Genomic DNA, 12,223 nt, shown 5'->3' with positions numbered 1-12,223 from the left:
TACGTACCCACTGTTAAGCGTATCTCTTCTTCCTGGTTGGCCAAGCCATCATAATAATACAGATCAAACCTGCGCTCCGCTTTCCAGTCATGGAGCAAATCCTTCTCCAGACAAAAAAGCACACTGAAGTGGCTTTCACTGCACACCAACCAAATTGGGTATTTAGGGGACTTCAAGTAACAGCCAACCTAGAAGAAAGACAGAAAACATCAGAAGATCCTGGGGGAATGTGCTAGTTTGAAGCAGGGTAGAATGTTTTGGTGTGAAGAACTAGATTACAGGCTGTGACAGGGAAACAAGGGTGATGTCTGCTTCACTCACAGGCTTGCTGAGATGTATGGGAACAAGAAATAGAAACATTTGATAACACTCTCACCATCGCTTTCACTGGGGCTGAGCTGAGCTACATTTAACTCTCTAACCTCACCCTCCGTTTTGGAGCCACTTTGCTTCTCACCCTTTGGCTGAACCTTCATTCTTCCTTGGGACTGGGGTAAGGTCGAGAGGGGTAGGAGGAAGGTGGAAGGGTGGTTGGGAGCCCCTCCTGGAGATTCAGGTTTCTGGGAGGGCTGTTGTGTTTCTGTATTACCTTTTACCTTGTCTATTTCTGCCTATAACTGTACATACTGTAACTATCTGCTTGTATATTGTGCTAGCTGTAAATATAAGATATATATATATAGATATATAGATATATAGATATATAGATATATAGATATATAGATAGATATATATATACATATATAAAATGCATATTTCCAGAGCTGGCTGAGTCTAGTCTGGGTGATTATTAAAGTGTGGGGGGGCAGGGAACACCCAAACCATCACAGGGAACAGGGGAAGAACCAATGGGTTATGGAAAGCATGAGAAACAGAAGATCACCTTTTTATTACAGCCTACAAACCTTCATGGAGGCTGATTATGTATTAGTGATGAAGCAGAGCAGGGTGGCTCTGGTAAATCATGGGAACACACAGATCAAGCCTCAGACCTTGAGTTACAGGCAGGTAATTAAGCCTGGCTGTAGCCTTCTGTGCTGGTTTGAGGCTAATTGGAACATTTTAATGAGAGAAATTAGACTGCTGGTTGTATCATTCACTGGTTTGCTGAAAGGGAGAAAAAGCCAAAATGGTAATCATTTGTCCCTCTTTTGCTGCCTCCTCTCCTAAGCATTGCATCTATTTGCTTGCCTTTTGCTCTGCTCTAGTATCTGCCACTACCAAACAAGTATGTTTTGCTGCTGGTTTGTTTGTCTGGGAGAGAGAGAGAGAGAGGCTTTGAGCTTCTTTTGGGCACTTCCTTTGTCTGGGAGGGAATTTGGATTTCTGTGTTATTTCTGATTTGTATAGAATTGTAAATGCTTGAGGATCTATTGTGTAGTCATGCTGGTAAATTCTGCTTTGCTGTAAATAAATGAGGACAGGCTGTAAGAGTTGGGGCTCTGCAGCCTGAAGAGGAGAAGGCTTTGAGGAGACCTTATAGTGGTCCTTCCAGTACCTGAAGGGGAACAACAGGAAGGCTGGGGAGGGACTATTGACAAGGTCTGGTAATGAGAGGATGAGGAGGAATGGGTTTAAACTGACAGAGGGAATATTGAAACTGGATGTTAGGAAAGGGGTTGTTTGCAGTGAGGGTGGTGAGACACTGGCACAGGTTGAGGGTGCTGAGACATTGGCACAGGTTGAGGGTGCTGAGACATTGGCACAGGTTGCCCAGGGAGGTTGTGGTGCACAGAATCACCCAATGTGATCATAGATCACATTGGGTGATTCTGTGCTCCACAACCTCTCTGGAGGTGTTCAAGGCCAGGTTAATGAGGCCTTGAGCAACCTATTCTAATGAGAAGTGTCCCTGCCTATGGCAGGGGGCTGGACCTGGATGAGCTTTGAGCTCCCTTCCAACCTAAACCATTCTATGATTCTATGAAATATAGTTTTATTTTACTTCTAAGCTGTCTCAGCTGGTCTGGTAAATTTCAGTAGTGGTAGTGGTTAGTTTCTCAACCCATCACATATTCTTACAGCAAAAAGATCATATCCCAGATGATCTGAGCCAACAGCAACCCTTTCTTTTGCATCAGCTATAAAATGACAGTGAGTTTAGGTCAGGAATGGTACACAAGATCAGTGAGAGACTGTGCTTTTATGCAACAGTACCTGGAAGCCAGACAAGAGATGTCAGAGAATCTCAAATGACATGAGACATCCCTGTGTGGGCAACTAAGCTCCAAATGTATTCTTGATTAAGAACATGATACACTGCCTTTACTTTTGCATCTTCTTCTAGCTTCAAAGTCCACATAAGTTAAATATTTCCAGCTATGGAAGAAAATGCTTCTTTGGATTCATAGATGCACAGAATCAACCAGGTTGGAAGAGAGCTCCAAGCTCAGCCAGTCCAACCTAGCACCAAGCCCGAGCCCAGCAACCAGACCATGGCACTAAGTGCCCCAGCCAGGATTGGCTTCAACACCTCCAGCCACAGAGAATCCACCACCTCCCTGGGCAGCCCATTCCAATGCCAATCACTCTCTCTGACAACAACTTCCTCCTAACATCCAGCTTAGACTTCCACCAGCACAACTGTGTCCCCTTCTTCTGTTGCTGCTTGTCTGGCAGCAGAGCCCAACCCCACCTGGCTACAGCCTCCCTTCAGGGAGCTGCAGACAGCAATGAGCTCTGCCCTGAGCCTCCTCTTCTGCAGGCTGCACACCCCCAGCTCTCTCAGCCTCTCCTCACAGGGCTCTGCTCCAGGCCCCTCCCCAGCCTTGCTGCCCTTCTCTCAACACCTTCCAGCACCTCAACATCTCTCTTGAATTGAGGAGCCCAGAACTGGACATAGTACTCATGGTGTGGCCTTGCAGTATTTCCTTTACCTAAAACTGAAGTGTTCTGAGAAAGATACCATCCTCCTTTTGTATGCTGCTGCTGTAAAGCTGCAGTGCCAGATAATGATATTAGCCTCTTCAGTAGTAAATAACTGAGTACAAACAGTGATTAGATTGCTTAATGTAGCCTACACAGCTTATTTCTTCCTGATTTCAATATTCAGCTACAAATGACTTTTATTATTAGCCATATTCCTGCCACTGAGAGCTGTATTCTAAGTTCTAACTGCTACTGCTTGTTCTCCCTCTGAATTGTTGGGGGGGTTATCTTTGATAAATTGCTCAGGGAAGCTCAAAAGAAAGTATAACTTTGTGCTTTCAGCTGAATGTTTCTGAATGCAGCTCTGCTTATTAATCTTAGAGCAGACAGAATTACTACTGTGCAGGATTCTGTGCATAATCATCTTTATTTGACTACCAGCTTTATGTTTCCTTTCCTCAACAGATGCTGCATTGCTGGCATGCTACCAGTCTGCAAAACGTGTAAGGTCTGTTTCTGTCTCTGTAACACTGCCACAAGGGCCAAAGAAACTTTGCTAGTTTAAAGGCTCAGGTCCATTTGAGGAGGCTTGGGTAGCAATAGAAGGGATACAACCTAAAAAATTCTTGATGCCTGTTGATGATGCCTTTACTATTTTAGGATTTAAATCACACTTCATAGAATTATAAAATCATATAACCAACCATGTTTGGAATAGACCTCTGAGATCATCCAGTCCAACCTAGCACCCAGCCCTAGACAATCAATCCGACCATGGCACTAAGTGCCTCAGCCAGGTTTGGCTTCAACACCTCCAGGGATGGTGACTCCACCACCTCCCTGGGCAGCCCATTCCAATGCCAATCACTCTCTCTGACAAACTTCCTCCCCTGCCACAACTTGAGACTGTGTCCCCTTCTTCTGTTGCTGCTTGCCTGGCAGAAGAGCCCAACCCCACCTGGCTACAGCCTCCCTTCAGGGAGATGCAGACAGCAATGAGCTCTGCCCTGAGCCTCCTCTTCTGTAGGCTGCATACCCTCAGCTCCCTCAGCCTCTCCTCACAGGGCTCTGCTCCAGGACCCTCCCCAGCCTTGCTGCCCTTCTCTCAATACCTTCCAGTACCTCAACATCTCTCTTGAATCAAGGAGCCCAGAACTGGACACAGCACTCAAGGGGTGGCCTGAGCAGTGCTGAGTGCAGGGGCAGAAGAACCTCCTTTGTCCTGCTGCCCACACTGCTCCTGAGCCAGCCCAGGATGCCACTGGCTCTGCTGCCCACCTGGGCACACTGCTGCCTCAGCTTCAATTACTACCTACCAGTACCCCCAAGCAGATGCAGTGGGCGCTAGTGGAAACTGGAAGGTTTTTAACAGAAGGATTCTGTATATGTTGTCTAGCTACAGATTTGCAGACAGCTTCTACAGTACAGTCCTCAGTTGTTCACCTTGGGGCACACAGAGGTAAAAGTCACCTAGCATAATGCAAAAGGCAGAAGCCAACATACAAGCTCTTGTAAATGAAAATCAAAACAGCGTCTTAAGTGCTAAGGAGTGTGTGAGGTTTTTTGCTATTGAGACTTAGAATGTTCATCTGCAGTGCTATATGAGATGACACCAAACTAGGAGCAGGTGTTGATCTGTTGGAAGGTAGGAGAGCCCTGCAGAGGGACCTGGCCAGGCTGGATGGGTGGGCAGAGGCCAATGGGATGAGATTTAACAAGACCAAGTGCAGGATTCTGCACTTTGGCCACAACAACCCCAAGCAGCACTACAGGCTGGGGACTGAGTGGCTGGAGAGCAGTCAGGAGGAATGGGACCTGGGGGTACTGATAGAAAGTAAGCTGAAGATGAGCCAGCAGTGTGCCCAGGTGGCCAGGAGAGCCAATGGCATCCTGGCCTGCATCAGGAACAGTGTGGCCAGTAGGTCAAGGGAGGTTATTCTTCCCCTGTACTCAGCACTGGTCAGGCCACACCTTGAGTGCTGTGTCCAGTTCTGGGCCCCTCAATTCAAGAAGGATGTTGAGGTGCTGGAACATGTCCAGAGAAGGGCAACGAAGCTGGTGAGGGGCCTGGAGCACAAATCCTATGAGGAGAGGCTGAGGGAGCTGGGCCTGTTTAGCCTGGAGAAGAGGAGGCTCAGGGGTGATCTTATTACTGTCTACAACTACCTGAAGGGACATTGTACCCAGGTGGGGGTGGCCTCTTCTCCCAGGTAACCAGCAATAGAACAAGGGGACACAGTCTCAATTTGTGCCAGGGTAGGTATAGGCTGGATGTTAGGAAGAAGTTCTTCACAGAGAGAGTGATTGGCATTGGAATGGGCTGCCCAGGGAGGTGGTGGAGGCACCGTCCCTGGGGGTCTTCAAGAAAAGACTGGATGAGGCACTTAGTGCCATGGTCTGGTTGACTGGATAGGGCTGGGTGCTAGGTTGGACTGGATGATCTTGGAGGTCTCTTCCAACCTGCTTGATTCTATGATTCTATGATTCTATGAGTACAAACTCTTCCCCGATGAGAATTTCTTCTGTTAGATAACCCGTCTATAGCTAATTAGGTAACTGTTCCCTGACTCATTACTTTGCTAATATCTATTTTAAAACCCCTTTTATAAAACAGTTGTGCTTTTTATGTAAATTCTTGGCTTAAAAGTAAAGAAATATTTTCTGCAAGCATGCTCATAACAGGACTAACCAAGAAGGGAAATACGCAGATGCAACAAAAGATGGCAAGTTAGAGGGCTAAAAGATTACTCAGCTTTTAACATGCAGACAAATCAAAGCCAAAAAGGTACAAACAGTCTTCTCCTCAAAATGTGTGCTTCCTCCATATGCCTGCTAAATTAACTTCCAAGCTTTGTCAAACAATATTTGACAAAACAAGATTAGAGAGATACTGGACTGTTTGAACACTCAAATCCACCGCGGGTCTCGCTCACACGAACAGCCTCATTGGAGTCAGGACAAACTGTTCAGATGAGCAAGGTCTGCAGGAAGAGTTTCCAAAGATATACAGTGCTCAGTTAATAATGCTTGAAGAAGAAGGTGAGGGCATGAGCTTTAAGACAATAAGGAGAGCATAAATCCTCTGCAGGTCAAATCTTCATCTCCCATAAATGGGGAGAAGCCTTTCTTTTAGTTACGTTGATTACCCTACTTGAGGAGTAGCTGCTGCCTCTAACATCAAGTTGCATTCCAGCTCTTGGTTGGTCACTGTAGGTTTGTTTTGCCCCAAAACCACTCTCCAAACTCTCTGTTACAACTTTAGAGGAGGCCTCATTTTTAGAGATACCTCATATCATTCCTACAGTCTCTTGAAGGTCAAGCACCATCTACTGTAGCTGGAGAGCAGGCAGAAAGAAAGGGAGCTGGAGGTACTGGTAGGTAGTAGCTGAAGATGAGGCAGCAGTGCCCAGGTGGCCAAGAGAGCCAATGGCATCCTGGGCTGGCTCAGGAGCAGTGTGGCCAGTAGAACAAGGGAGATTTTTCTGCCCCTGTGCTCAACACTGCTCAGGCCACACCTTGAGTGCTGTGTCCAGTTCTGGGCTCCTCCATTGCAGAGAGATGTTGAGGTGCTGGAAGGTGTCCAGAGAAGGGCAACAAAGCTGGTGAGGGGCCTGGAGCAGAGTCCAGTGAGGAGAGGCTGAGGGAGCTTGGGAGAGGGGGGCAGCCTACAGAAGAGGAGGCTCAGGGCAAGGCTCATTGCTGTCTGCAACCACCTGAAGGGAGGCAACTTATCATTTTCTGCCCTCTCTGCTCACAAAGCATGCAGAACTCTTTGAAACACGTGGGGGTTGTTATTCTTACCGGCTTAAACAAAAACCCTGTGATTCCATTTTATTTGGGAGGATGCTGACAAGAAATCAATGCCAACAGCCTAGCAACAGCAATTGGCCTCTGGAGGTGTTCAAGAAAACACTGGATGAAGCACTTAGTGCCATGGTCTAGTTGATTGGATAGGAGTAGACTGGATCATCTTCTTTGGATAGGTTGGACTGGATGACCTTGGTTGGATAGGTTAGATTGGATGACTTTTGTTAGATAGGCTGGGCTGGATGGATAGGTTGGATAGGTTGGACTGGATGACTTTTGTTAGATAGGCTGGGCTGGATGGATAGGTTGGATAGGTTGGACTGGATGACTTTTGTTAGATAGGTTGGACTGGATGGATAGGTTGGATAGGTTGGACTGGATGACTTTTGTTAGATAGGGTGGACTGGATGGATAGGTTGGATAGGTTGGACTGGATGGATAGGTTGGATAGGTTGGACTGGATGACTTTTGTTAGATAGGCTGGACTGGATGGATAGGTTGGATAGGTTGGACTGGATGACTTTTGTTAGATAGGCTGGGCTGGATGGATAGGTTGGATAGGTTGGACTGGATGACTTTTGTTAGATAGGCTGGACTGGTTGGATAGATGGGATAGGTTGGACTGGATGATCTTGGAGGTCTCTTCCAACCTGGTTGATTCTATGATTCTATGAATATAACTGTTCATGAATAGGTAGGACAATAGGACTTCATTAAAGAAAACTAGAAAGGAAGATATAAAAACAAGGAATGGAGAACAGACTTTTTAAATGGCCAGAGCTTTGTCAGCCTTGTTCCAGCCCAACTGGTATGTATCACATGGCTTTGCCCACAACAGTGCTCACAAATGCCTTACATAAACAGCAGGGTCCCTTCCCTAATTCATCTATGCTGCACAGTATCTACCACACAGCCACTGCTGAAAAAGAAGTGGAAAACTAACCTCAACCATCAGTTTCCATTTTGTCCATGCCTATTTTCGTTGTTGGTTTCTTAATCGAGATGGTTAAAAGCCTCTTAGTAAACCTCCCCCCCTCCACAACCAATGACCTAGCTTGAATCCAGTCCATCTGACTGTGAAAGGTGCCTGTTTAGCAGACATAAGGTTATAGGGAGGATGTTCCACAGGGCAAATAAACAGGTGAGGTGCCAGAAGACAGAGCACGTGTGCTGAGTTTAATAATTCAAGTGGATCTAGAATAGCACAGAGCGTGCTGGTTCCATCCAAAAGACCAAAGCTAATCTTTCCCATCTGTGGGATTTTAATGAATAAATGCTGTGTGGTTCTGTTTCTCTCTCTTTTTGAAAAGAAACAGGAAACACGAGCAGGACTTTTCTGACAATGCCATCTTCTCTCTTCAGTTTCAGAAAGGCAAAACTACAAGCAGAAGTTTCTTGAGATGCTGACAGCTCAGGCAGAGACTTGGACATTGTGAAGAACAAGAGCAGGATGAGTCTGGGAGGTCAGTTCATAGGAGGTTTAACTACTCTAGCAGAATAGGTTAAAAGCAGGAGAGAATCATTGGAGAAAAGAAGAATTAGAGACAAGGGCAACAAAGCTGGTGAGCTGGTGAAGGGCCTGGAACACAAACCCTATGAGGAGAGGCTGAGGGAACTGGGTTGTTTAGCCTGGAGAAGAGGAGGCTCAGGGGTGATCTTATTACTGTCTACAACTGCCTGAAGGGACATTCTAGCCAGGTGGGGGGTGGCCTCTTCTCCCAGGCAACCAGCAATAGAACAAGGGGACACAGTCTCAAGTTGTGCCAGGGTAGGTATAGGCTGGATGTTAGGAGGAAGTTCTTGCCAGAGAGAGTGATTGGCATTGGAATGGGCTGCCCAGGGAGGTGGTGGAGGCACCGTCCCTGGAGGTCTTCAAGAAAAGCCTGGCTGGGGCACTTAGTGCCATGGTCTGGTTGACTGGATAGGGTTGGGTGCTAGGTTGGACTGGATGAGCTTGGAGGTCTCTTCCAACCTGGTTGATTCTACGATTCTAAGATTCAACAGAGTGGAGTAACTTTACTGAGAGGCTTAGATTGGATATTAGGAAGAAATCCTTCAATGAAAGCCTTACCAAGCATGGAAAGAAGCTGCCCAGGACAATGGTGGAGTCTTATCCTTGGAGGGATGTAAGACATGGATGTGCTGCTGAGTGACATGGGTTTGTTGGTAGACATGGCAATGTTAGGTTCATGGTTGGACTCAATGATGTTGAGGGTCTTCCCTAACCTAAATGATTCTGTGATTCTACTTTATGTACAACAGCACATACCTAAAGAGGTTTCAAAAAGCCTTTCAGAAGGATGGCCAAATTCACCATCTAATATCATACTAGCTGCAAAATGAAAGATTCAGAAGACCTGCACTGTCTTTCCAGTTCAGCCACCAGCTTGCTTCATGACTTACTGGGATAAGCAATTTGATTTTTGTTCCTCTGTTTTCCTCCCTCCTTACCTGACTCTTTATCAAAGCCCATATCCAGTCATAGGAAATTACACCTAACTGTTAAATTATTATCATTATTAACTGAAATAACAATCACAATACCAGCTTCTAAAATTTTCAGATGAGAAAATTTAGATTAATTTTCCCTTTTATCATTTTTTAGGCTCCCCAGTGACCTGTTATAAATATGAGGAGTAGATGAGCATTTCATAGTTCAAAGTTTTTTCACCAGCACTTTTAATAGGACAAGGGAGGTTCTTGTGCCCCTCTGCTCAGCACTGCTCAGGCCACACCTTGAGTGTTGGGTCCAGTTCTGGGCCCCTCAATTCAAGAGAGATGCTGAGGTGCTGGAAGGTGTTGAGAGAAGGGCAGCAAGGCTGGGGAGGGGCCTGGAGCAGAGCCCTGTGAGGAGAGGCTGAGGGAGCTGGGGGTGTGCAGCCTGCAGCAGAGGAGGCTCAGGGCTCACCTCATTGCTGTCTGCAGCAGGGAGGCTGTAGCCAGGTGGGGTTGGGCTCTTCTGCCAGGCAAGCAGCAACAGAAGAAGGGGACACAGTCTCAAGTTGTGGCAGGAGAGGTCTAGGCTGGATGTTAGGAGGAAGTTGTTGGCAGAGAGAGTGATTGGCACTGGAATGGGCTGCCCAGGGAGGTGGTGGAGTCACCAGGGAGGTGTTGAAGCCAAGCCTGGCTGGGGCACTTAGTGCCATGCTCTAGTTGACTGTATAGGGCTGAGTGCTAGGTTGGGCTGGGTGAGCTTGGAGGTCCCTTCCAACCTGGTTGATTCTATGGTTTAGGACAAAGACTGATCCAAATGCATGAATTTTCTCCCTCAAAACTGCTATAAATTTGGCCCTATCTCGTCTGTGCCTCATCCCTTTCTCTGGGGTCCTGCCCCTGTTGCACAAGCAACTCAGCTTTCCTGAGACTACTGCATGCTGCAGCCCAGCAGACAAGTGAAACCTGCACTAATTTTATGTGACCAGCTTTTGGAAACCTTTCCCAGGAAACCTAAAATCTCCATGTAGACTTCTTAGTTAAATGTGCAAGATCAGATGGAATTAATACATCTCAAAGATGGGCTTACCACAATGAAAAGAAACCCAAAGGGGTGTACCTTGCCTACTGCAAAGCAGCAGAATGAGGCTTTTGGCTTGTTCCATTAAACTCCAGAATCTCACCACAAAACTAAACGTTTGCATATGAAACAGATTGAATGAACCCATCTGTCATTGTGGAACACTCTGCAACAAGTAATTACCTAACCAAAAATATCCTGAGCATGGTGATCCATCAGGACTAAGAGTGATGATTAGACATGAACAATTCCAGACCAATTACATGAAACACATCTTTCTCATCAGCAAAGATAACACATTCAGCATGATCCACTGGAAGAGATTAATGGATCAGCAGCAGAGGGATTCTTCAGGCTACCACTGGAGAAAAAAAAGGGACTGATCATTTTGTTTTGATTTGCTACTGTAGAAGTTTGACAGGAAGCTTAATCAGTCCCCATGCCCTCATGTTTCCAACTCAGAACACATGCCAAGGCAATTGTGGATTATACACAAACACTCCACATATTAGACAAGGGAGATAAAATGTTATAGGAATCTTTCTCCGTGTGGATTTACTGCATCTGGCCTGGAATCTTTCATATCTCCTCCTAAATGGGTTGGTAAGCTGGAAGAAGTCTGGAGTAGAGCAATAAAAATAAGCTCTGGGCAGGATGTACTGATGAAAAAGGGAGGAACTGTTACATCAGCTTGTAAATGTCTAGCGGATGGGGATGAATTGTTTAGGGGGCAGAGTGGATTAGAGGTGAGAATGAGAATCAGAGGAAACTAAGTAAAGGAAGAGTCAGATTTAATATTTATGTATCCAAAACAGCACAAGCTGTGTTGTAGCTATTAAAAGTTTCACATTTTCAGGTATCCTCAAGCCTGTATGGCATTTCTTGCCATTTTTAAGTACAGACATTAGAGGAAAAATTAAAGCTCACAGTTATATGCACTACAATCAACTAACAAATGAGCAGCTGAACAAAAAGGCAGGAACTTCACAGATACAGGTTTGGAAAAGAAAGCTTACTATTGAACAGGACATAAAAATACCCTGAATTATCCCCTGGGAGACTGGCTGGATATGACCTAAAGGGAGTGTTCTGACTCTAATGTCTATGATTCACCATATATCATGCTCAGGATTTTCTTACTCCTGGAAACAAACACAAAAACAGCCAACAAAAAATGACAATCCTTTTCCATTACTGCTTTCAGCTACCATCCTCACAGCCACAATGGAATTGGATGCTGAATCCAGTTACTTAAACATGAAGAGGAAGAAAAGAGTCACTTTGAAGGACTTGCAGGCAAATGTTATTCCTAGTTCCACTACTGCAAAAAAAACAGTGACATTTATTGTTTCCTAAATTGTTCCAAACTTTTATCTTTGTGACACAAAGCACAGCCTGGCCTCTCATGCTGAAGCCACAGTGGAGATCCCAGAGTTCCAAGTCTTCAACACATTCACCAGTGGCCTGGAAGAGGGAACAGTGTATTCATAGAATCATAGAATCAACAGGTTGGAAGAGACCTCCAAGATCATCAGGTCCAAAGTAGCACCCAGCTCTATCCAACCAACCAGACCATGGCACTAAGTGCCCCAGCCAGGCTTGGCTTCAACACCTCCAGCCACAGAGACTCCACCACCTCCCTGGGCAGCCCATTCCAATGCCAATCACTCTCTCTGACAACAACTTCCTCCTAACATCCAACCTGAACCTCCCCCAGCACAATTTGAGACTGTGTCCCCTTCTTCTGTTGCTGGGTGCCTGGCAGCAGAGCCCAACCCCACCTGGCTACAGCCTCCCTTCAGGGAGCTACAGACAGCAATGAGCTCTGCCCTGAGCCTCCTCTTCTGCAGGCTGCACACCCCCAGCTCCCTCAGCCTCTCCTCACAGGGCTCTGCTCCAAGCCCCTCCCAAGCCTTGCTGCCCTTCTCTCAACACCTTCCAGCACCTCAACATCTCTCTTGAATTGAGGGGCCCAGAACTGGACACAGCACTCAAGGGGTGGCCTGAGCAGTGCTGAGCACAGGGGCACAAGAA

At 46.3% G+C, this 12,223-nt stretch overlaps 1 protein-coding gene across 4 annotated transcripts in view; it reads right to left on the bottom strand.

Moving 5' to 3' along the window:
• Window positions 1-12,223, bottom strand: part of MINDY4 (MINDY lysine 48 deubiquitinase 4) — a 125,513-nt gene that overhangs the window by 35,934 nt on the left and 77,356 nt on the right. For 2 of the 4 annotated variants that reach the window (XM_064162369.1, XM_064162367.1), the window contains one exon: window positions 8-188. The exons of the other annotated variants lie outside the window; for them this stretch is intronic. In XM_064162369.1, the coding sequence (XP_064018439.1) occupies window positions 8-188 (181 nt within the window). The remainder of the gene's footprint in view (window positions 1-7; window positions 189-12,223) is intronic. 4 annotated transcript variants of the gene reach the window in all.

Source organism: Pogoniulus pusillus, chromosome 23, assembly GCF_015220805.1.
Source record: "Pogoniulus pusillus isolate bPogPus1 chromosome 23, bPogPus1.pri, whole genome shotgun sequence".
Lineage (NCBI taxonomy): Eukaryota > Metazoa > Chordata > Aves > Piciformes > Lybiidae > Pogoniulus > Pogoniulus pusillus.
The sequence above is the reverse complement of the archived record's forward strand: the minus strand, read 5'-3'. Positions and strand labels throughout refer to the sequence as shown.